The 24,408-nt window shown below is 39.4% G+C and overlaps 1 protein-coding gene across 17 annotated transcripts in view; it reads left to right on the top strand.

The window, feature by feature from the left end:
- Window positions 1-24,408, top strand: part of epb41l3a (erythrocyte membrane protein band 4.1-like 3a) — a 171,194-nt gene that overhangs the window by 121,583 nt on the left and 25,203 nt on the right. For 8 of the 17 annotated variants that reach the window (XM_055633729.1, XM_055633724.1, XM_055633725.1 and 5 more), the window contains 6 exons: window positions 6,460-7,026; window positions 10,255-10,311; window positions 12,013-12,048; window positions 14,035-14,223; window positions 14,807-14,905; window positions 15,959-16,063. In XM_055633729.1, coding sequence (XP_055489704.1) covers window positions 6,460-7,026; window positions 10,255-10,311; window positions 12,013-12,048; window positions 14,035-14,223; window positions 14,807-14,905; window positions 15,959-16,063 — 1,053 coding nt within the window. Of the gene's footprint in view, window positions 1-6,459; window positions 7,027-10,254; window positions 10,312-12,012; window positions 12,049-12,286; window positions 12,353-14,034; window positions 14,224-14,806; window positions 14,906-15,958; window positions 16,064-24,408 lie in introns of all 17 variants that reach the window. The other 9 variants (XM_055633726.1, XM_055633730.1, XM_055633732.1 and 6 more) reach the window with 6 other exon arrangements.

Below are 24,408 nucleotides of genomic sequence, written 5' to 3'. Positions count from 1 at the left end.
AAGCATCAACATGATAAAAGTGAGAATGTTTTGATTTAATATTTTAAAAGAACAGGATTTTTAAAATATTATTAGCACAAAGGAAACGTTTTGATTTTTGAGAAATCAATTCCATGAACACTTTTAATTTCATTAATAGTTTGAATTCATTATTTTGGAATTACTGCGTGCAAAGATTTTATGAATTGCAATATTAAAGCACAAATTCTCTTCAGATATCTGATATCATAAAATAGTAAAGTGAAGTCTGAAAAAATCAATCATGATTTTCCACCTGTGGGAAAATGGCAGCCTGATTCTTGCTGTGTCAATAATTGGAAATCCAAAATATTTAGTGTTTAAAATTTGTGATTCCAGTTGAATAGTCTGCTTTTTATGTTTCAATTTTGTTTAAAATCATTGGCAGACTTTTTTTTTTCAGATTTGCAAATATTTTATGAAATGGGTTTGAACAATAATAAAAGAAATTGAAGCAAGAGTAGGCATTTTGGCTCATACTACCTGATTTCCTTAATATCCAAAATCCTATCAATCTCTTGACATACTGAGTCTCCACATTCTGCATGAACAGAGAAATCCAAAGCTATACAGCTTTCCGGGTAAAGAAACATCCTCGTATCTAGGCCTTGCATTAAGCCCCTTATGTTGAGCCCATGCCGCCAAAGTTCTAGAAGACCCCCACTCTCACTTCTGTATTTATTCTGTCAAGCCCTGTAAGAATTTTGTATATTGCAATGAGATTACCATTTATTTCTCTGGACTCAGAATAACATAAACTCGTTCTATTTACTTTTATTCCTGGTACTACAAACTTGTCTAGGAATTAACCTGGCGAACTTTTACTGCAATCTGTCAATCGTAAATTACATTTCCATAAGTAGTGGGATAGGCCCTGTACAAAATATTTCAGATACGGTCTCAGCAGGATGTAGGGCATCTGTACTTTTCTACTCTAATCCTTTGTAGTAAAGGCCAACATACCACTTGTCTTTCTAAATGCTTGCTGTGACTGTACGAAAAATACACCAATTTATTTTTGAACATCAACACCTTTTAAGCACTCTTGAATTAAAGCACACAGTGCCCATTTATTCTTTCCACCAAGATGACCTTGTATACAGAATTTTCATTTATCTGCCATACCATTCACCTAGTCCATAAATATCCCTTCTCCCAAACCATAATGTCGGCCAGTTTTGTATCATCAGCAAACTTGCATATATCATCTTGTTTCTGTTTTCAATAGATTACTCTAGCTTTATGCTTCCCTTCAATAGTTTTTTCATCCACCATTGCTAAAATAATGTTTTTTTCAAAGCTCATGCTTCTTTATTCAACAATAGTATGAGCCTTTCCTTTGTTTCATTACGATCTTTAACTTACCTTGATAGCCACAGCCAGCCTATTTCTTGCTTGTTTAAAGGGAGGTATATTTGTTGCAAACTTTGTATTACATCTTTCAAATGTTAGCCACTATTGCTACACCATTGAGTTTATTGGAGCATCAAATATGTTTGATTATCATTTATAAGTAATAAATATAATATTTGCAGGTCCTAGGCACACAATTAATGTTACTTATCACCACCAAAGAATAGTAAGACCCCAAGACTGCCACTTGGTAATACTTAAGGCATGGTTTACCAAGAATTGTTCTGGGGAATGATACAAGAATGGCATAAGAAGAAAGAAAATAACTTTTATTTCCCATTGGTAGAAAGTATTCCAGGTTAAGATTTTGATATGTTTGTTTATTATCTAATCTGAATAAATGAGAGGCTTTTTAGAAATAGCCAATTTCCAGTCAGAATAGGGTAGCATCAGAAACTGCCAATGGTTTGACACATAATCACACACTCTATAGTTATAGGATGATTGTCGAAACAAAACTTAAAAAAATAAAATGTCATATTAGCAAAGATTTTAAGCCAAATTAATAAACATAATTTTTTTTAAGCTTTACCATATTTCACCCATATTTGGAGCATTTGATATTGGTTGGTGATTGATTTAGTGACAGTATATTATTTCGCAAAGTAGAGATCTGAGAGACCAAATATATTTTAACCTTGGCATTGAAATATTTTGGTTAGTTGTATGCAAAGTGACTAAATGCTACATTTTCGTTGTTCTCAATATTACACCTTAATTATTTCTTAAAAACAGATGTAATCACATTTGTTGATGTTGAGGACACTGTTTAACCCTTATTGTGCTGTTTCCAAATTACTTGTAGGTCATTTTGCCAGGATATCTACAGTTCTTAACATTATTTCTCTTTAAATAAACTCAGTTTTTGTTAACAGGAACTTCAATCCGAGAGATCACCTTGATAAACAGCCGCAGCAAAGAATAACTTGTTCCTGCAGCATTTGAGCAATGCTCTGATCACTGATCTTTTCTTAGTGTTTAGATTTCTGCACCAATCAATTAACTAGTCTGTTTAAAGAAATATCTTAACTGTTAAATGTGATCAATTCAAGTTTGGGATTGCATTTCAGATCCTGAGATTTCCTCATTTACATATCAACAGAAATAATCACTTTGGCAGAGAGAATATTGCCTTTGGAGAAATGAATGTCATAATGGCGCCTGCCAAGTTCAGTTTAGTTTAGTTTAGAAATACGGCGTAGAAACAGACTCTTCCGCCCACCGAGTCCGTGCTGACTAGCGATCCACGCACATTATCGCTATCCTACACACACTAGGGACAATTTACACATATACCAAGCCAATTAACCTACAAACCTGTACATCTTTGGAGTGAGGGAGGAAACCGAAGATCTCTGAGGAAACCCTCGCTGTCACGGGGAGAATGTAAAGGTCCCTATATACACCACCAGTGGGCGGAATCAAACCCGAGTCTCCGGCACTGCAAGCTCCGTAAGGCAGCAACTCTACTGCTGCGCCACCGTGCCACCCCTTTTTCATTTTTCATAATCTATAAATGTGCGGTAGACTTCTTTCTGCCTTTGGCTAATTTTTGGCCAATAGAGGAAAGACATCAGTTGGAGGAGAGAATGAGCTGCTAGCATGCAATCCCCTGCATTGTGTGGTTTCCTATGAATAGATTGACAATTAGGAAAAACACAAATCCCTCTAATTAATCTTGCTTATAAATAATATTAAATATTCCAAGTATATTTAATTTACCCAGTCCTTTTATTTGTACCTCCTGTTTCTTTTTGTTTTCCTGTATCTCCTTGTGACGTAGAATGAGGACACTGATCCCATGCAGTCTATGTCAGCAATCCCATACCTCCACTTTCTCACTTATGTGTATTAACATCTTCCTTATCCACCCCTGCTTTGGAATGTGGGAGGAAATCAGTTTATCCTAGATTTATTTTATTTTTTCAAATTTCAAGTAATAAATATATACTATACAGGAACCGTGCAAAAAATCAATCTGACATTCTCAGAATCTCAGAATACTGTTTACACACATTACCTAAATATCTCCCCCACCCTTGCCACTCATGTGGCCCACTGGCATGGAATCCCTTCCCTTATTTTTGAGGGGCGTCTCCACCACACCCTGCCCCCCATGTCCAGCAGCGGAAGGACCCACAGAGCCTTGGCGTTGGCATACAAACTACACACTGACTGCACCGGGGGTTGGATTTTGAGCCTGTGTCACTGAAGCTGTGAGACAGCTGTAACATTTGCAGCACACTGAGTAGATAAAAGGAAGTCTAACCTGCAGGACCTCTCAATTGGATTAATTGCAGGTCTTTGGCTGATCCAGCAAGAAGCATAGTTTCGGAAGAATAGGTAGGAAGGAACTGCAGATGCTGGTTTAAACCAAAGATAGGCATAAAAAGCTGGAGTAACTCAGTGGGTTTGAATGTCTTTCATGACTTGACTAACTAGCAAACAGATGTAGAGGGAAAACCAGGTTTTTAACAGTCTGCTAATATTTATAAGAATTACAAGGGTCATAATTTGAGACCCTTGCTTGAGCTGTGCTTTCTGGATTTAATTGTCTTGAAACAAATGTGGACGTCAGGTTTCCAATAAAGAGCAGGTTTAATGAACCCATTAGCTCTCTAACCAGTCGTGATTCAACAGATGTTATTAGCTTGGCAACAGAGAAAGTAGATTGTCAACAAAGCAACTGACTTTCCTATCAATGGCATACAACCACATTGCTGGATATAGAGTAGAACAATCCATTCTCTAATACATTCTTTCCGAATGCATTCTTCTTGGTATGCATATAATTGAACTCCAAAATGAATTCAAGTTCTGTGCCTTATTTGAGAAGCTCTGTTAAAGACTTAACCTCGGGCTAAAGATCAAATAATTCATAATTTGTGCTGCAGTAAAGCAGAAGTTTGTAACTAATTTCTTGAGATCCATTTATTAAAAGTATTTTTCAAGCAGCATTTAAAATGTTTTGAAAATTACTGAAAGGCTTATTTTGCAGTATTGTCAGCCTGATATGTTAATATTTCTATTATGTTGTCTAAAAGGCAACAGGTTTGGACAACATAATAAGAATAGTAACATATGAATTTATAGCAAAAATAGTAATATCTAATTAAAACAAAGCTTTAGATATTTTCTTTATGTTTAGATATGGTAAGGATATGGTTATTAATGCCCATTGTTCAGTTGTCTCATGCCATGTAGTGTACCTTGTTGAGAGATTAGGCAAACATCTTGATCATAGCTCCATGTCCATGCTCACTGCAGTTGGTTATTGGGAGAGGTCCAGAAGAAGCCTGGAGTAAATCTGGTTACAATTTCTATTCAGACAAGTGCTGGTTCTTTTTGCTTGGTCTCACCTGCAATGGCAAACCAAGGATGAGACTAGACTCCTGCTTCTAGCACCATTGTGTTCTCCTTTGTGGGGGAGAGTTATAAATATCAAAGGTGATTTCTGCATTACTATCATTAATTCTAAATTAAATAAGCCAAACAATTTGAACAGTTAAGGAAGATTTGGAATTAGGTGTGAGTATTAGACCCAAAACACATTGAAAATCTTCTTTGTGGGTATTGTGTGTTATCTTGTTCTTCAGCTAAAATTGCATTTCAGAAGAAGTCTTGATTTGCTCGATTGTTCTTTTTACAAAAAGGTTGAATTTTATTCTTATGAATAGTCAATTGCTTCTTTGAACTATTTATAATTCCTAAATTGGTACTACAATACAAATTGATGGATTTCTATCCTGTGCATTGAATATTTTTTTTTAATTGCTTGCTACTTTAACAATTTTAGCTTGGCCACTTTGTGGTAGATGGGTGTATTCGCTTTTTCCGTAACTGAGCAAAGATTTGTTTAATTCCTGGACCTGATGTAAATCCCATTGACATTGCCTTTGCACCAATTTCTAGTCAGAAGCAAGGGCATTCCTTGCAGCTCTGAGAACATCTGCTGTTACGACGTGCTTGCTAGGATTGGTTTCCATCCCCAAAATCCTATCAAATTAGTGGTGCTTGAAGAGTGAGTAACTGGGACTTAGCTTCCCACCACTCTATTCCACTGGATAGATGGGATTAAAATCAACCCCATGTTAAATGTGATAATGTCTTATTAAAAAAAGGAATGGGGTAATATTTTAATGAAAATTTAAATAGCAATTGCTGATCATTGTAATTTTATTTGCACTTCAGCAGAAACATTATGCTTAGGGCAAATTGTCAGGGTTCACATAGTTTGAAATTCTTGGTCATATCGCATCTGATTTTTGAAGTGAATATAAAAGTGTTCTGTTATCCACATTTCATATTTTCGAGCAATTTGGAAAAATTCCCCATTCTTCCTTGCATAGGTTTCCCATTCCTCACCATTCCCAGTGGGTTTCATGTAAGGTGCTGGACTTGTACCAATGCTTGGCTACATGCATCGGATTACAAATAGGAGCAGCAAGAAAGAGGACACCATTGACTTGACACAAAAGCAATAAGGAGAAAATTTAAACATTTGATGACTCGAATGGCATTAAATAGGTCAAGTGCTGGCAACAAAACACAATTATTTGGGATCAAGGAGTAAATAAAGTTAAAGCGAGAATGGTAGCAACTAAAAAATAACTAGATTGCTGGTTTAAGTAAAAACAAAAGTAAGTGATAATTGAAGATATCAAATGGGAAAACTGTTTTTTGTAATGGGTCCAGTGGAATACGTTTTGGGGGGGGGGGGGGGGGGGGGGGGTGGGGGGGGTGTGTGTGGGGGGGGGGGGGGGGGGGGGGGGGGGAGGGGCATAAAAGGGGAAAAAACAACATGTGAAAATTCAAAATTGTATTTCTACACAATTGTTGTGGGAATTGCTGCAAATTGGCTTATCCAAATTCTGAATTCATGTTTCTGGTTAGCAGAACAATAGACGCTTTGGAAGAATAAATGTTATGGGATGCAATAACTAATTTTTTTTCTTTTTTTTTTGTCTTAATGTTCCCGCTCTTTTGTGTTGCCCCTGCATCTTCTGGGATTTTCTGTTTTCCCCATAGACTACCTATGATGAAACAAATTCATTTTCCTCATGCTCTTATCCTTTGCCTTTGCACTGTGACTCCCCTGCATCATCAATGAACATTCATAGGAGATGTAATGAGAATGTTTCAATATCAGCTGATGATGGGAAGAACGAAGACTCCCTAAGTACTTGCCAATCACAGTTTGACCATGATCCTTCAAAGTCAATTGATAAGAAAGCAATGGGTCTAAAAAGAGACCAGGATCTGGCATCTAGAAAAGAAGGAACCTTGTTTTCATTCTCCATGCATCTCCCAGCAACATTTTCTTTGTTAGATGATGATGGCTACATATCCTTCCCAAGCTTCTCTGAGGCCAATTTCTTACCTGAAAGTTTTCAGTGTTTCCTCCCCATTCAATCACCATCACTTGTCCCCTGCTTCCTTTTCATTTTCTTCTTCCTGCTTTCAACCTCTTTCTCTGTACCGTATGCTCTCACTCTCTCATTCCCCCTTGCTTTGTGTCTCTGCTATCTGGAGCCCAGGGCAGCCTCCTTGAGTGCCTCTGTTGACAATGACCTGAGTGACAGTTCAGAGGATGAGGTGTGTACCTCAGCCTGAACACAATTCTCTGTTCAGTGCTTGAGTGTCCTGCACAATATACTGTCCTGCAAAAGTATTATTTTCAGAACTTCATTGCTGCCTTTAATTATTTTAAAAGTTGTGTTTCAAAGAGACATGACTAACTTGACGCATCAGATTAGACAAAAAGTTTTTGTATTCTTGGGGAGAAAAGTTCTGAAAAGCAGGTCCCGTTTTTAATGGTGGAAAACATGAAGTAATTGGCATGTGGTACATACTTTGTATTCTTATAGATGTAAATTCCTAAATTGAATGTGGTCATTCAAAAGAGCCATGCTGACATTTCCCTAGGAGTTGGAGCCAGTTGATAGTCAATTAATTTAAATCTCTAGTGTGAGACAGTCACAACCTCATTAGTATTACAGTAGATCATTTGTTCCTAAATGAACATTGTGTTCATTTGGTTCAGTCAATGGCTGAGTATGATTAGAAATACCAGACATGAAGGGCTTGACTATTCACCTTTTTAAAAAAAGACCAAAATGCCTCATTTTACATTTGACATGATTTATTAATTTTTTTTGTTAATACGATGGCATGTTTAAGTTCATGAACTATCTTATTGAAAGTTGCTTTGCGCATTTAGTCCAGGAACTGACTGCATGAATTACTGTAAGTATGACCTTATTCAGTTTCCTGCTTTGACACTCATCCAAAAGGAAACAAAAGGAATACCTTTGATATAGTTTCTGCTTTACAAGTGGACCTATAAAGTTTTAGATAGAGAATATTGCATATGCAGGCTCTAAAAATAATTCAAGGCATAGATTAGGTTAATGACTTTCACTGCAGGTTCAGAATGAAAACTTGGTGTCTAATCTCAATCATCCAGTATTGCTGATAGTGAAGTGTATATGTATATATTAATGTGCATGCTCTGTGTTTTTCTTGAAAATTATGTAGGAAATTTAATCTAGTGGTCATTGTTTGGTCCAGATTGCATGTACGGACTGTTCAATGAATAAGGGTCTGTTTGCATCATAATCTTGTTTATCTGTACATTTAGGAGGATGTCAGACTGGTAAAATAGTTTAAAGTCTTTCTCTTACACTATGTTGCACTTACCAATCTCAAGAGCAGAACTTAATTCACTTCAGACTTTTGTATTGAGGGGTTTTTTTCTGCTATCTATATCATAGTATGCGGAAGAAAGTTTGGTTAATTTAATTAGGTAAATGTATTATAAACTGAAAACCTTCAGTGTGATGCTGTTAAAGTCTTTTAAAGAGACTTCCTTTTTTTTACAACTGACTATAAAATGAGACGGGTATTATTCAGTAGATCTTGAACATTGTATTAACCCTTAAAATGAAATACTAACGTCCTGTTGTTATTAACCTGACCATCCCTCTTTTGCAAGTTTACACACCAGTGTATCTTCAGCATGTATTGTTAATAGCTAAATATGCTTGGATAAAGAAAACACCATCTTCCTTTGCTTTACAAGTGACTTTTCAGGTTTCTCAAAAAAATAGGAAAATAATATTTTGTTATTATGATTTGAATTTGAGAAGGCTAGCTTTAATGCTTCAACGATCTTGTTTCCATTATGTGAAGTATTGCGATGTCATGAAGTAAAAGAGTAAAATGTTTTGTTTTTTTAATTATTTTACACTCTTTTAGTTATTAATTGTTAGCCAATGAAAAATCAATGTTGAAGGTACCAGTTTTTATTTTCTTCTAATAGATATGTAACAAAGTACCCTGACAGTAAGATTGCCCTCATCTCATACAGTTTAATTCCAGCTTGAGCTGCTGGACCTTTTGACCTGTTACAAGTCATTCTTTTTATAGAAATGTTGCAAGCAGACCTGTGTATGATTACTGTATATTTTAAAGAAAGTAATTCTACAAATGAGGGCCTGAACTTTGGGCTACTCTGGCTGATTGTAAATAGTCGTTGAGTAAGCTTTGCTTCTGGTGTAAATGAGCTGCACATTATTAACAGAAATAGTTAGTTACAAAATTGTAATATATTGAGTTTATACCATGCAAATCAATTATGTATCTCAAAAGAGCTATGTAAGCATTTCAAAGAAACTATGCATTATTCTGATTTGAAATTGGGATAATGATCTAGTTTTGAGGGGCTATATCCCAAGGTCACCTTATGTGCATTCAGTATTTTAGTCATCACTGGTGACCATATTCAAGACTCATTTAACCATTTGTGAGCAGATGCCAGGGCCCTATCACTTGATTGTAAGGACCCCTCTTGGAAAGTATTCATTACTAAAAATAACATTTGCTGGGTTTATACTTATTACAACTGCTTATTAATTTGTCATTAAAAGGACTGCTAAAAGGTTAGCTATAAAAATTAATTCTTTTAAAAGCTGCGTTAGGGCTAGAGTGCACTAAATGATCCCATGGCATTTCTGCGAGCCAGTGCTGATGTGTGCTTTCACTTCTCAAGACTCGCAACCCTCAAGACTGCCGCATTGCAGCTGCTCAGAATTGGTGGGGTGTTAGTCAGTGGATGTTTTCTGGATGCCCAATTTCTACTCTACTCTTTTTCTCAAGTAAAATATTGTGCATATTTTTATCTCTGTAATCACAGGATTTGTGAGTGTGTGAAATTGCATCTATATTTGGTGCATTTGAGTATATTTAGCCGTTGCTTTCATGATCACTTGTTGACACTTTGTCATTAGTTTGAGATACACCATTGATTATTTAGCTCTGCGTGCTTAGCCCACACATTATTTATTCAAGTTATTTCTATTAGCCATCTGCTTTACTTTGGAAAGGGATTCTCACTGCTTGTTATTTTCCCCATTAATTGGAATGACTTAAAATGTGATTCTCTTGGACTGGTATTTCCCCAAATTTGTTGGGGAAAGTTACTTGTTAATATTTGCCTTCCTCCCAAAATTAAAATTTTAGATTATTAAAGAACTGAAATACCATTTTGATGAGGGCTTTAAAAATTGTGAGTTTCTTTTTAAAAAGATATTCAATCTTGTAACTTGCTATTGCACTTCCCATTTTGCCTTCAGCCTTCCCCTAATCCAGTTCCATTCATTTTATTTGTTTGTGCTTCTAATAAGCCTCTTTTATTTTTGTTACTGAAGCAAAGGCACAATGAGTAGTACATCTTGCTTCAACAAGCTTAAATGTTCTGACAAGGCTGATGTATTTTTATTCCTGCTTTCCTGCTGGACATCTTGGGATGTTGCTGACAAATAGACTGACAGTGAGCAGACTGACACTACTGGTCCTGCTGATGGGGAAACCACCGCAGAGGTTTGTACATTCCACGGGCCTACACTTCCCATGGAAATCGTCCTCACGATCTCACTCGTTTGCCTAAGTGTTTAAAGAGTGCAGCTGTTAATTTGACATTAATGTAGCCACACTGTGGTTTGCAGATTAGAGTGAAGGAGTGCCAACTACAAAATAACAGAGTGCTTATTCTAAGTTAAAGTAAGAATTGGCTGGCAAGAACAGTAAGCCAGAATGGTTCAAAAAGACACCAAAGAAATATAGTGCATGAAAATTCGATCTGTGGCATTTCCAGGAAGCCCCATTCTACAATTGATTCAAGAGCTTCTGTGTTTGCTCTTATTTCTTCATTCATTCAGTGTGCCTTCTTAAGAGTAGGTGTAATGTGACTAATTTGAAAATGCAGCAGTGCACAGACTTTAATGGCTGATCAAATGTTCCCAAGATGAGGATATGCAGGTTATTTTCCTGCAGAATTGACCTTGTGCAACTTGTCCTTTGGTGCCCTTCCATGTTTGCATGCAAAGACTTGATTAGCTAGCTGATATCAAAACTCATTTTGTGATATATCATGGACATGAGTACTTTTTTACTATTTTGTGGGGATAATGGATTCTGCATTACCAAGCTTCTACCTGCTGCTGGTTTTGTAAACAAACTGTAACAGTTCTAGAACAATGGTAATACAAGCAGTGAAAACTTGCTACTCAGTCCTCTTGGTATGTAACAAAATAGTGCTTCTTTCCTGCTAATTTTCTGCCGTCATCTCATCTTTTATTTCCCTATTTGAGATTTACTTGTTTCATTGTTCTACTGTGTTAGCCAGTGGTCTATTCCTTGGGCAATCTGAGAATATATAAATCATTGCCTAGAGGATTTCACATTATTGAAACTGGAAGGTGAGTGATTGCTGGAGACATGAAGTTACAGCTCTAACCATGATTTTATTTTTGTCCTCAAATGGTTCACTTAAACTTAATTCACATTTCACATAGTCACTTAATGTTACTCGTACTTAAGGAATTTTATTTTGCTTTATTTAAGTGATGTGTTCAGCTGAAATGTTTCCACCTGGACCACTTTGTGGTTTCACCAATTACTTAGCACACTTGCTGAATACAGTATTCACTAAAATGGGAAAAAATAAGTTTACATTTTATCTATCTTAGTGGTGACAGCAATTAAGAACGTGCATGGAACTAATAAGAATTTGTATAGTTATAACATTTTTAGGTTTATCTCTATTTAAATAATGTATCAATAGAGTCCCTGAGCTCATACTTTACTTATATATACATACATGTAATGTGAGTTGTGTGAACAGTGTTAGTTGTAAGAATTTGGACTGACTGAATATTTTATGTTGGTTTGTATTCTCTTCTTTAAGGATGAACTGTTGACTGTAGATGGTAGATTATAATCCTCAATTGTTTTTAAGGTGGCAAATCTCTTAGCTTTTGTTTTCCATTGGTTATTTTCAAGTTTTCAAATATTGTCATTTATCACCATCAGGGGTCATATCAACCAGCCAATTTGATCATATTCACCGATTTCTTGACCTTGCCATTCATACTTTATATAATTTCACAATCCTTTCAAAATAATGCCAAACTAAGTTTGGTTAAATTGGTAAGGATTTTCTGACACCATAAATTTGAATGTTGACATAAGTGATTAAATGTTGTTAAAGCTATGATTTTAAATCTTCCTTCATGCTATCAGTCTGATCAAGAGGATGAAATGGAATCCAAGACCCAGGTACAAGAAAGTCCTTTTTGTGTCAATGACTAGATCTTAGTGTAGTCTATCAAATAAATTATTATTTCCTACTCCCTTTCCATTTCTGTTGTAAACTTATGTTTTCCTGAGCTTTGCTTAAGAATTAGAACTTATTCGATATAAATAATGTTTCTTCCTTTGCCAGCATTTCATTCCCAATACCTACCTTTGTAATTCTTCCACAATTATGTCCATTTTACTTTTGCTTTTTTTGCAGAATAGTCTTGTAGAACGAATCAAAGGTGAAAATGTATATGTCAAACATAGTAACCTTATGTTAGAGGTTTGTATGTATTTAAGCTGCACATTACTATTTGTTTGTGCACTCTGGTGGTTCAACATAGCTAGCGATTAGCTGATCTGTCATTTAACAAGGATTGCTGTGAATTTAATGCATGTAGTGCATTCATCCTGACTAGCCACAATAACACCACACAAAAGAGGTTGTGTGTTCCTTCAAACTGTCTATAATTAAAATGTAAGTAAAATAATGTGTGTTAATAGTGCTGTGTAACGTGGAGTTATTTGTAGTGTGCGTATACTTTCTTAACTCCAGCATAAGTTTCAGTTGTTCAAGTTAATTGTTTTCTTCTCTGGAAATTAAAACATAGTAACACTTATTACTGAGGTTTCTACAATGGCCATCAAAGAGTATGCACAGCTGATTTTGTTTTCTTCAATTCACCTTATCTGTTTAGTAAATTATGTAGCTTGGGCAATTTTAATGGAACACTAGTGCGAATGATTTCCATTGCCTTCCAAGATATTCCTGCAGTATTGGGGTTTAGATATGTACAGCAATATTGCTTTAACAATGAGCCCAAATTTATGATTGGAATACTAGGCCATAAATTGTGTTCATATTTCCTGTGTGGAAGGTTTGACTCCTTCCTGGTTTACAGTTGCACAAATAGCAGAGGCAGTCAGGCTATAGCCTGCCCTTGATTCTTCTGCATGTGCATACTTGCAGTGATATTAAGTCAGAACCTCCAGCCAAATATGACCATCCTCTATTCTCAGTGCAGTTAATTTAAGGAATTCAGATGCATTATAGCATCCCCCCCCCCCCCCCCCCCAGTGTTGGCTGATATAAAATTAAGGCATGATTAAGTGTGGTTGATAGGACCAGCTTATTGTTTAATCTCCTGGATGAGCACCAACTCTTAGAATGGTTTTGGACAGAATAGAAAAAATAAACCATTTGCTGGGCTGTGAGAATGATGGCAGGAGATGGGGAAGTGAAAATAATCACTGTGTTATCTGCATGCCGATCAGCACAATGTGCCAAATGGCCTCTGCTGTTTGTTGCTTAATGCTGAGGCCTATCTTTGACAGGAATGGTCAGCAGTTCCACATGTATCTGCTACCATTTCTTGTCTTTACTGTAACTTTATGGGAAGAGAGTTGTTTGCAATAGTTTGCTTAGGCAGGATGCATGGAGCCCCGTGTTTGAAGGCATTCATTCCTCATTGGGCTGCAATTGCACTGGCACAGAAGCATTCAGATGACATCTCTTTCAAACTCCCGTCACCCATCCCCACCCACCCCCCGGATATACGTCAGTATAGACATGATCTGTGACATAGGCAAACCTGGACCTTTTAATCCTCAACCACTTCCAGAGAGATTCAGCTGACCACTGTTTCGGGTCTGCAAGTCATCAAAGTAGATGATCCTCTAGTAAGATTCTCGAAGGCGTTAATTTTTTGACATGAACTATGTCCAAAATTAATTTTTGCTGTTCAGCTTAAAAAATGCTGCTCAACACAAGGCAAATGTATTATAAAGGCACCTTCCATCGATCTTTTGATTATTTCAGTGGCCATCATAAAATGATTCACGTTTTCAAACAAATGGAAACATCCATACTAGACTTTTGTTTAGAAGACATAGAAACTCACAGTTTGATGAATACAATGTTGAGATAAAATGCTATTTATTTTTTGTTTTTGATATGTGATAAAGGAATATGACAGAACTCAAGAAGAGGTAGTTAAGCACCATGCCAACATAAATGAGATGAAAAGAACATTTCTGGAATCAACCTCAGAAACTGGACCTGATGAATGGGAAAAGAGGTTATCTGCCTCCCCAGTTAGATCCTTTTCAAAGACTGATGATTTACCTATGATTGAACCCCTTGTGCCTGAAGAGGTAATTCTGTTATTTTAATACTAGTCCATTCAAAATTCTGTGGCTTTGCACATGACAACACACCAACCGTTTTTTTAATCTCTTTGTTGCTAAAGTTATATATTACAACATTGTTTAATCTCTTTAGATTATTTTTGCAAGTGTAGTTATCTAAAGTTCGGGGGGGCACAGTGGTGCAGCGGTAGAATTGCTGCTTCACTGTGCCAGGGGCCCAGTTTTGATCCTGATCTTGGGTGCTGTCTCTATGGAGTTTGCACGTTCTCCGAGTTATCGCGTGGGTTTCCTCCGTGTGCTCCCATTTCCTCCCATGCTCCAAAGACATGTGGGTTTGTAGGTTAATTGGCTTCTGTAAATTGTAAGTTGTCCTTAGTGTGTAGGATACTGCTAGTGTACGGGGTGATTGTTGGTCGGCGTGGACTCGGTGGGCCAAATGGCCTGTTTCCATGCTTTATCTCTAAAGTCTAAAGCGATTGGACAACAATATGCTTTCAAAGACGGTGTTCTGGTTACTTTGTGTTTCTGTTTTAATGTTACCCATTCTGAAAGATTTCATGCATGTCACTGAAATGTTTTAACATGTCAGACCAAAGCAGATGTTGATGAGATACAGCAAAGCAAGTCGGATAAACAGACTGTTACCACATCTGACACTGTGATGAAAGATGATGGAAAATTAGCAAAGGTATCATATCTGATGTATTTTGTTATTCTTGTGTATGGCACAACTTTTTTTCTGACTTAGTTTCCTTCATCTCCTATTTCTTATTGGAATGTAACCACCATTGGGATATAATTGAGATTTTGATTATGGACACTGATCTGAGAGTTTGCTATGTTGAAGAACAGGATCTTGTGTTCCTGTATTTTTGAAACACTGACAATTTCAGTGCCACAACTTAGGCTCTATTTGCAGATTGTTATGATTAAGCATTGCCAATAAATTACATAAAAACTCATTAGGACTGACAAGGATCTATACCTCCTGGATAGATCTTTGTCAATGACTAAGTATTTATACAGAAACAAACTAGTTGCCAAAAGTGTTGTATCTTTTGTGGCCAGCATCTCTCATTTTCAAAGCCTGCAAAGGATAACTTTGAAAGTAGGTCAGACAGCATTGTTTGTTGCAAGATTTGCTGGATGGGCTGATTTGTGCTGAATCCTACCACTGGTGTTGATTGCACCATGCTTGTTCAGTGGCATTTATTTGGATTGAAAATGAAAATGCTTCACACAGTCCACTACTTACTCAAAACTAAGTACTCAATTTTTTTAATTCCCATTTATTGAAAAGTGTTTCCTTGTAAAAAGAGAAACAAAAACAGGAGATAGTGGAAGCATGTAACTGATTAGTAAGCATGTGCAGAGAGAACAAATATAGATTCATCCAGCTCATCTATACTTGTGCATTGGTCTATTTTTAATATTTTGATTAAATGTTTGTATAGAAACCAGTTAATTCATTTTCCTAATGTGAAGCCTTATCAGTCACAAATGCACAATGGGATATATTAAGAATGCTCCATTCAGTCTTCCACTTGTGAAGGGAAAAACTGTTTCGGAGACACCCATTTACAAATCCCCACATGCATTGTGGCAGCTAAGGATCTGTGTCTGAAAATTATTCCACTGCACATTTTGTGCTGCTGGTTTACTTGGCATACTCATTTGAGCTTGAAAGCTACTAAAGCTATTAATTGGCTTGTAAATTGATATAATACTTCTTCTCACTCAGGCTGAAGAGGAGCGTAAGGAAGTAGATAAGGAGCCAACTACTAGTCACAGCACATTGGTGACAAATGAAATTGTGATCAGCAAAACAGCCTCATCTCTCCAAGAGGTTGTTATCTTTATTAAATTCATTTGTTCAAAAAAAAAATCAATATTTGAAATTATTGGCAGGAACATTTCAGCATATAATAACTCAACTCTAAGCTATGAAAGGAAAATTAATGATTGATTTGAATATATGTAAGCTCTTTTGGTCAGCAGAAATGTTAAAAATTATAGTTATTCTAACTAATCTCAATATGAATCAAAAGGGAAAAGTGCAAGAATAATGGGTTGTTCACGGAGCAAAAGTCAGTAAGTGCTTAATGTGAGCTTGCTTAATACACTGTAGCCCTGCTTTGGTGACTGGTATTCCTGTGGTATGTGATGGATCGTTGCTCATTTTTGTAGTGTCAATAATATTACATGAAATTAGATTAAATTTGAAAACCCAACACAATTTGCCGAATAAAAGATAGGGAAAAGATGATCACACGCTGGGTCACAAAATTGTAGACACAAGGAACTGCTGATGCTAGTTTGTACAAAAGAGGACACTAAAGTGCTGGAGTACCAGGTGATTAGGCTGTGCCTCTGGAGGAAATGGATAGGCTTTGTTTCGAGACCGGACCCTTCAGATTTTGAAGAAGAGTCGTGTCCCAAAACAGCCTATTCATATTCTCCAGAGATGCTGCCTGACCACCTGAGTTATTCCAGCACTTTGTATCTTTTTCTGGGTGACAAAATGCTTGGTCCAAGAGGTGAATTTCAGGGAGAGCCTTAAAGGAAGAAGGGGTTGGAGATGAACTATTTAGCAGAGGTGGGGCAGAAGGATCGGAAGACATGGACATCAGTAACTGGTGCAGGAAATGCATAATGGGCCAAAGATAGAAGTGTGTAGTTTGAGAAATGCGTGTGAGGTTACAGAATTGGGGAAGGGAACACCATTAAGAATTTAAACTAGTGAATGCTTCCCTTTTTTATTTGATGCTTTGGGGGGGCAGTGATGAATATATATGAGACAAGCCTGATCAATGAATGAGACAGGTTAAGCAAAGACCTTCGCAGTGAATTGGACGTGTAACGGCGATTACTGGAGTGCCCTAATCTAGAAATAGCAGAGGCATGGAAATGAAATAATGAGTGCAATAGAAGTAAAGTAGATATCCATGAAAAGTTATGGTATTGTGTCCAGGCTTTGATTCACCCTGAGATGATGACCAGAGGTGGGTAGGTGATTGGTGTAGCCAGTTTGGGCTTGGACTCTAGATGGTGGCTTTGATCTTCTCTATATTTTTGTGAATAGTCGTAAAACTGGGCAGGACCTGTACCACTGATCCAGACAATGAAGTTGGAGGATAGACACAAAATGCTGAAGTAACTCAGCAGGTCAGGCAGCATCTCTGAAGAAAAGGAATAGGTGATGTTTTGGGACTTGACCCGAAACATCACCTATTTTCTCCAGAGACTGACCCGCTGAGTTATTCCAGAGCTTTGGTGTCAAACAGCATTTGCAGTTCTTTCTTGCACACAAATGAAGTTCGAGGAATTGGAGGAGGCAAGTTTTGCAAATCATGGCAAAGGCTGCGAAAGGAATGAAAGATTAAAAATCAGTGATTTGTATCATGGGAATTTATTTCAACCGATAACCCATAGAGATGACATTCTTTGCCTCTGACATCACATAATGTACCTTAATAGGTATCACTTAATAGGTACATTATTCCTATTTACAGTGTCTCCATGATCCTGTTGCATAGCCAGCATGGTTTACTAGCAAAGGATATAATTTAGACAATATAGAAAATAGACAATAGGTGCAGGAGTAGGCCATTCGGCTCTTCGAGCCAGCACCGCCATTCAATGGCTGATCATCCCCAATCAGTACCCCGTTCCTGCCTTCTCCCCATATCCCCTGACTCCGCTATTTTTAAGACCCCTATCTAGCTCTCTCTTGTAAGCATCCAGAGAACCTGCCTCCACCGCCCTCTGAGGCAGAGAATTCCACAGATTCGCCACTTTCTGTGAGAAAAAGTGTTTCCTCGTCTCCGTTCTAAATGACTTATTCTTTATTCTTAAACTGTGGCCCCTGTCCCCCAACATCTGGAACATGTTTCCTGCCTGTTGCGTGTCCAAACCCTTAACAATCTTATATGTTTCAATGAGATATCCTCTCATCCTTCTAAACTCCAGAGTGTACAAGCCCAGCTGCTCCGTTCTTTCAGCATATGACAGTCCTGCCATCCCGGGAATTAACCTTGTAAACCTACGCTGCACTCTCTCAATAGCAAGAATGTCCTTCCTCAAATTAGGGGACCAAAACTGCACACAATACTCCAGGTGTGGTCTCACTAGGGCTCTGTACAACTGCAGAAGGACCTCTTTGCTCCTATATTCAATTTCTCTTGTTATAAAGGCCAACATGCCATTCACTTTCTTCACTGCCTGCTGTACCTCAGGGCTGCCAACATTGGGTGAGAGTTGAGAGTGAGAAATTGCGAGGGAGCATAGCAACCAATGGGGGGAGGGGGGTACCCCCCCCCCCCCCCCCCCCCCCCCCCCCCCCCCCCCCCCCCCCCCCCCCCCCCCCCCCCCCCCCCCCCCCCCCCCCCCCCCCCCCCCCCCCCCCCCCCCCCCCCCCCCCACGGTAGGGAGCTTTCACATTTTTCAGCTTGAAATTGTGCAATCTGGTGCATACTGTAGCGAGTCTTTTAACTTGCACTTGAATGCAACATTTATGCTTTAAATTGGATTAGGTATGAATAGGGTTAGGCTAAATTACATTCCTAATTACATTCCACAATAGAGCCAGGCTCTGATCAACAGGTGCAGCACATGAATGACTATATTCATGTATGGAAATCAGATTATATTCATGCTGTTATGCATATATATGCAGAAAAACACAGAGAAACAAGGCAAGAGTCGGACTTCCATCACTGTTCTGCACAAATCAATCAATCAACCTTACCCTTTGAATATAGAAACAAGACGAAAATAATGCCACATATTCAATCATATATGGTTCAATGAAATCAAGATATATATGTAAAAAATATATATGGAAACAGGCCCTTCAGCCCACCAAGTCCACACCGACCAGCAATCTATCATACACCAGTTCCATCCATCACGCCAGGGACAATTTACAGAAGCCAATTAACCTACAAACCGGCACTTCTTTCGGATATGGGAGAAACCGGAATATCCAGAGAAAACCCATGTGGTCATAGGGAGAATGTACAAATTCTGTAGTCAGGATCAAATTTGGGTCTGTGGTGCTGCAAGGCAACAACTCTACCGCTGCGCCACCGTGCCACCCCATTAAATTATTTTGTCTGTAATATATTTATTGTGGTCTCACGTCAACACATGGTTCTGATTTCTGCTCTTGGTTGGATTCCAGTCACTGTGTTTTATGGCTGGGTTTCAACCTCTTCAGTCTGAAGATCTCAACCCGAAACACCACCCATTCTTTCTCTCCAGATATGCTGAGTTTTTCTAGTTTTTAGTGTCTATCTTCAGTTTAAACCAGCATCTGCAATTCCTTCCTACATTATTTGTTAAGCAAAACAGGTCCTATTCTCATAATATTATTCACCTCAACTAAGTTTTTCCTTCACCTCCGTTGCTGCAGAGAATACAATCCCAGTTATCAAATCTTTCTTAAAAATGAAAAATTCCTGCGCTGTCAACATCTTCATAAATCGCCCTGGATCCTCTCCAGAGCGATTACACCCTTTCTACAATGTGTCATAGTCTTACAGCATGGAAACAGGCCCTTCATCCCAACTTGTTCATGCAGATCAAGATGCCCCATCTACACTAGTCCCATTTATCCGCATATGGCCTATATCCCTTTAAACCTTGTGTGTGCCAGTGTATGTATGAGAGTGTGTGTCAGTGAAACGGCGACATCATCCGGAATGAGCGGGGAATTCACGATGCCCGGGGAGCGTTTCCTTCCCCCCCCCCCCCCCTCCCCCCCTCCAGGGAATATGGGCCGGCCCAGGTGCTCCTTGTCCAGCTGGGGTCTGAGGGAGGTGAGAATTAGTGACCCGGAGGTCGGACATCGAAGCGGAGCCTTAGCCTGGGATTCATCCCCGTGACTCCGGATGCGGCACCGACGAACCCACTCATCCGGTCCGCTCCCGACTCCGGGCCAGGGTTAAAACTCCATGGGGTGTGGACAGAGTGGTTGACGGACATAGAGCCGTTGGAGGTGAGAGTGGGAGGTGTGTGCTGTGCCTCGGGGGGGGGGGGGGGGGGGAGGGGGGGGGGGGGAGGGGGGTTGGTGCTGGGACCACCGCCGTGTCTCACCTCATCTGCACGGGAGAAACTTTTTGTCCCCCCCAAAATCATCCCGCGGGCCGGTAGTTTGACACCCCTGCTTTAAACCAATGCTCTCTAGTTCTTGAATCACATATCCCGGGAAAATGACTATGCATTTACCTTATATTCCCCATGGATTTTAATCCCCTCAAAAACTATTTTAATTTATTTTGAACTTTGAGCACCTGCAGATGTTTAAGCGTGAGAAATTTGTGATCAGCGTGAGAGTGTGAGAATTATGTGAAATGCGTGAGTCTCACGCTCATTGCGTGAGAGTTGGCAGTCCTGCTAATAATGCAAACATTTTATGCAAGTTCCAATTGTTTGGGCAAAAATCACTTATTACTGCTTTATAACAGTTAAGTTACTTTAAGACCATTTCAGAAATTATGGCAGTCAACAAACAATCAACTAACAAATTAAAGCAAACTAAACAAAATGAACATGTTCCTTTTCCTGACTACCTCATAAGTACTAACGCTGTTAACAGAGCGAAGGGATATTAATCTCAAGAATCAAAATGGGGAAAGTGGGGGCAATTTTGCTTAAATGGACATTCTAAGCCCATTCAGATCTTCATTGAGTCAGAGTTACACAACATGTTCGTGGCTGGCCCAATTTGTCCATAATGATCAAGTTGGCATTCTGCGTGCCCAGGGACTGGCTGCCGTTCCCAGATCAGCTCGCGTCCCAGGGACTGGCTGCAGTTCTCAGGTCGGCTCGCCTGCCCCGACCTCGTGAAAACAAAGTAAAAATAAACCTGCGTTTTTTCGGGTTTACTGGCCGGATTCAGCCCCTGTGCCGTATGTTGCCGAACCCTGTCCTAGATGTTTGGCCTCATTGTGGTCCCCCCCATGTTTTACAACTGATTCATCTGGTTAGTTTTATCTCCGGCTGCTTCATGTTGTCGGCGGCTGCACATCCAACCAAGAAAGATGAGACGAGAAGAAATGCAACGTCACTCACAGCCGTCAACTGATGCGCTTCCCCAGACCGCACAGATCGTTGTGATATGGCGCAAAGAGACAAACTGTGCAGGGACTGAAGACAGCGTGAGAATTCTGTCATCAGCGTGAGAATTGGTTGAAATGCGTGACTCTCACGCTCAAAGCATGAGAGTTGGCAGCCCTGTCTAAGGCCAGGATGTGACAACACACACAGGGAGACACATACACAAAGGAAGACACACACACACACACAGGGAGACAGACACACACACACACACACGGAGTCAGACACACACACACAGGGAGACGGAGAGACACACACACACAGGGAGACACACACAGACACACACAGACACACACAAAGCACACACACACAGGGAGACACACACACACACACACACACAGAGACAGAGACACACACACAGACACACACACACACAGGGACACACACACACACACACACACACACCTTTCCTTCCACCCTCCCACCCACACACACCTTTCCTTCCCCCTCCCTCCTCTTCCTCCCACTTTCCTCCCCCTCCCTCTTTCCTCCACCTCCCTCTCTTTCCTCACCCTCCCTCTTTCTCCCCTTCTTCCTACCCCCCCCTCCCCCTTCATCCCCTCTCTACCTTCCCTCCCCTGTCTCTGACTCCATCCCTCCCTTTTATTCTTTCCCCCTCTCTCTCTTTCTCCCCCCTCTCTCCTCCCTCTCTCCCGGCCGCCCAATGGGGAGACTGGCAGGCACGGTGTAGCGTGGATTGGCGGCGCTGGCGGTGCATTGTGAGTTGAAGGGCAGGATGGAGGGAGGGAGCGAGGCTGCAGCAGCAGCCGGCAGCGCAGCGCTTGTAGTCGGCACACAGAGGCGCTGACACCCGCTGCCAGGGACCAAAGCGCTTCCCCAGACCGTGAGGATCGCTGTCATGTGGCGCAAAGAGACAAACTGTGCAGCAAAGATCGTATAGCTCTGCTATAGGACCTTTGCTGTGCAATGACTGAAGACAGCGTGAGAATTCTATCATCAGCATGAGGGCGTGAGAATTGGTTGAAATGCGTGACTCTCACGCTCAAAGCGTGAGTTGGCCGCTCTCTGTACCTGCATGCTTACTTTCACAGACTGATGTACAAGGACCCCCAGATCCCGTTGTACTTCCCCTTTTCCCAACTTGACGCCATTTAGATAGTAATCTGCCTTCCTGTTTTTGCTACCAAAGTGGATAACCTTACATTTATCTGCATTAAACTTCATCTGCCATGCATCTGCCCATTCCCCCAACCTGTCCAAGTCACCCTGCATTTCATTCTCATAGTATCTTCCTCACAGTTCACACTGCCACCCAGCTTTGTGTCATCTGCAAATTTGCTAATATTACTTTGAATCCATTCATCCAAATCATTGATGTATAGTGTAAATAGCTGCGGTCCCAGCACCGAGCCTTGCGGTATCCCGCTAGTCACTGCCTGCCATTCTGAAAGGGACCCGTTAATCCCTACTCTTTGTTTCCTGTCTGCCAACCACTTCTCTCTCCATGTCAGCACTCTACCCCCAATACCATGTGCCCTAATTTTGCCCACCAATCTCCTATGTGGGACCTTATCAAATGCTTTCAGAAAGTCCAGGTACACTACATCCACTTGCTCTCCCTTGTCCATTTCATTTCATATTACAGTTTCATACTGTATCCTGAGCAGGGAATGGTGGATATTCATTTTTTCCCTAACATTTAAAATGTGGTGATTCTATTTAGGTATTTGTTAAATGCAAGTGATCTAAAGGTTTATGAAAGACTTGTGATGTTACGGCATATTTGGTTCTAAAACAGAATCCCCATGTAGCGCCTATGCATCCTTGTGTTAAACTGAGTTATTTTGTCAATCTAATGTCAAGAAAACTTAATTCAAATGCTTGTAGCTGTTGAAATCGATTCTTGATTCAGTACTGAGTCAATTCTTTGAACCTTCCGACACAGTGCTAGAAGCTCCGGGGCAGCTCCAAAGAATTTGTGTTTTTGATACAAACTCATTGCTTTATATAGGTATTAGACATTTCAGATACAGAGGATATGACAAACTAGTAACCAATCATCTGTCCTTCTGGTGATTTACAACAGCAGTCACATGATCCCCCCCCTTCTCTGGCCTCATTTTATAACCTTTGTTTCCCTGTGATTTAACTTTGTTTAGAATTATTTTATTTCAACACAGCAAAACCCCAGTAGGCTCAATTATCAAAGAACACTCCTCAAAATATAAGATACATATGTAATACAATGATCACACAAGTCATACAAACAAAACACACTTTCCATACCAAGATGAAAGATATTTCTATAAATCTAAACAGTCTAATGTTTACAACCCTACTTAGACACAATACATTTCATAAATGGTTTCACTACAATTTTACACAGTTTACAATACTATTACCTATGTCTTAAAACATTAATTATATGAGTTCGCCAAATTTCACAGCTTCGTAAGTTAAATTCAAAACCCACACACACCTCCCGACTCCAAGCATACATGGGTCGTAAATCTGTCAACAATTGATGATATGTGTTTTGTGCCAGGATACAGCTTCATTCTAATTTGCAGCACCTTTTCCTGCTATCTCTGGGAGATGGATTTCCGATCTCATCTGCAAGGCCTTTTACAAATATTACAGAACAAAGGATAAATTTACAACTTCAGACCATTACCTCAAAAGTACATCTGCTTCTTCGACTTTCTATAAACAGAAGGAAGGTCACAAATCCATCAATCTGATTATTTTCCTCTCCAAGCATCCATCCTTTATCTAAACCTCATTATAATTTAACATAGCCAAAGCTAACCACAGAGTCTATTATCTCTCAGCCTTGAATTCTGTCTCGAACTCAGCATAAACAGCCATAACTCTTCATTTTTATGCCACATTCAGAGCTCAAGAATGTGCCATAGAGAAAGAGCAGATGACCTCTGGCCTAAGAAGAGGCCCTATTCAGTAATCCATTCTTCAACACAAAATCATATCAAATACAATTTCCTCCAGCGGTATAATTGCCTCAAAGCAATAAACTAAGCTATTTAAGAAGGAACTGCAGATGCTGGAAAATCGAAGGTACACAAAAGAGCTGGAGAAACTCAGCGGGTGTAG

Source organism: Leucoraja erinacea, chromosome 4, assembly GCF_028641065.1.
Source record: "Leucoraja erinacea ecotype New England chromosome 4, Leri_hhj_1, whole genome shotgun sequence".
Taxonomy (NCBI): Eukaryota; Metazoa; Chordata; class Chondrichthyes; order Rajiformes; family Rajidae; genus Leucoraja; species Leucoraja erinaceus.
This window is presented reverse-complemented; position numbering and strand designations above follow the sequence as displayed.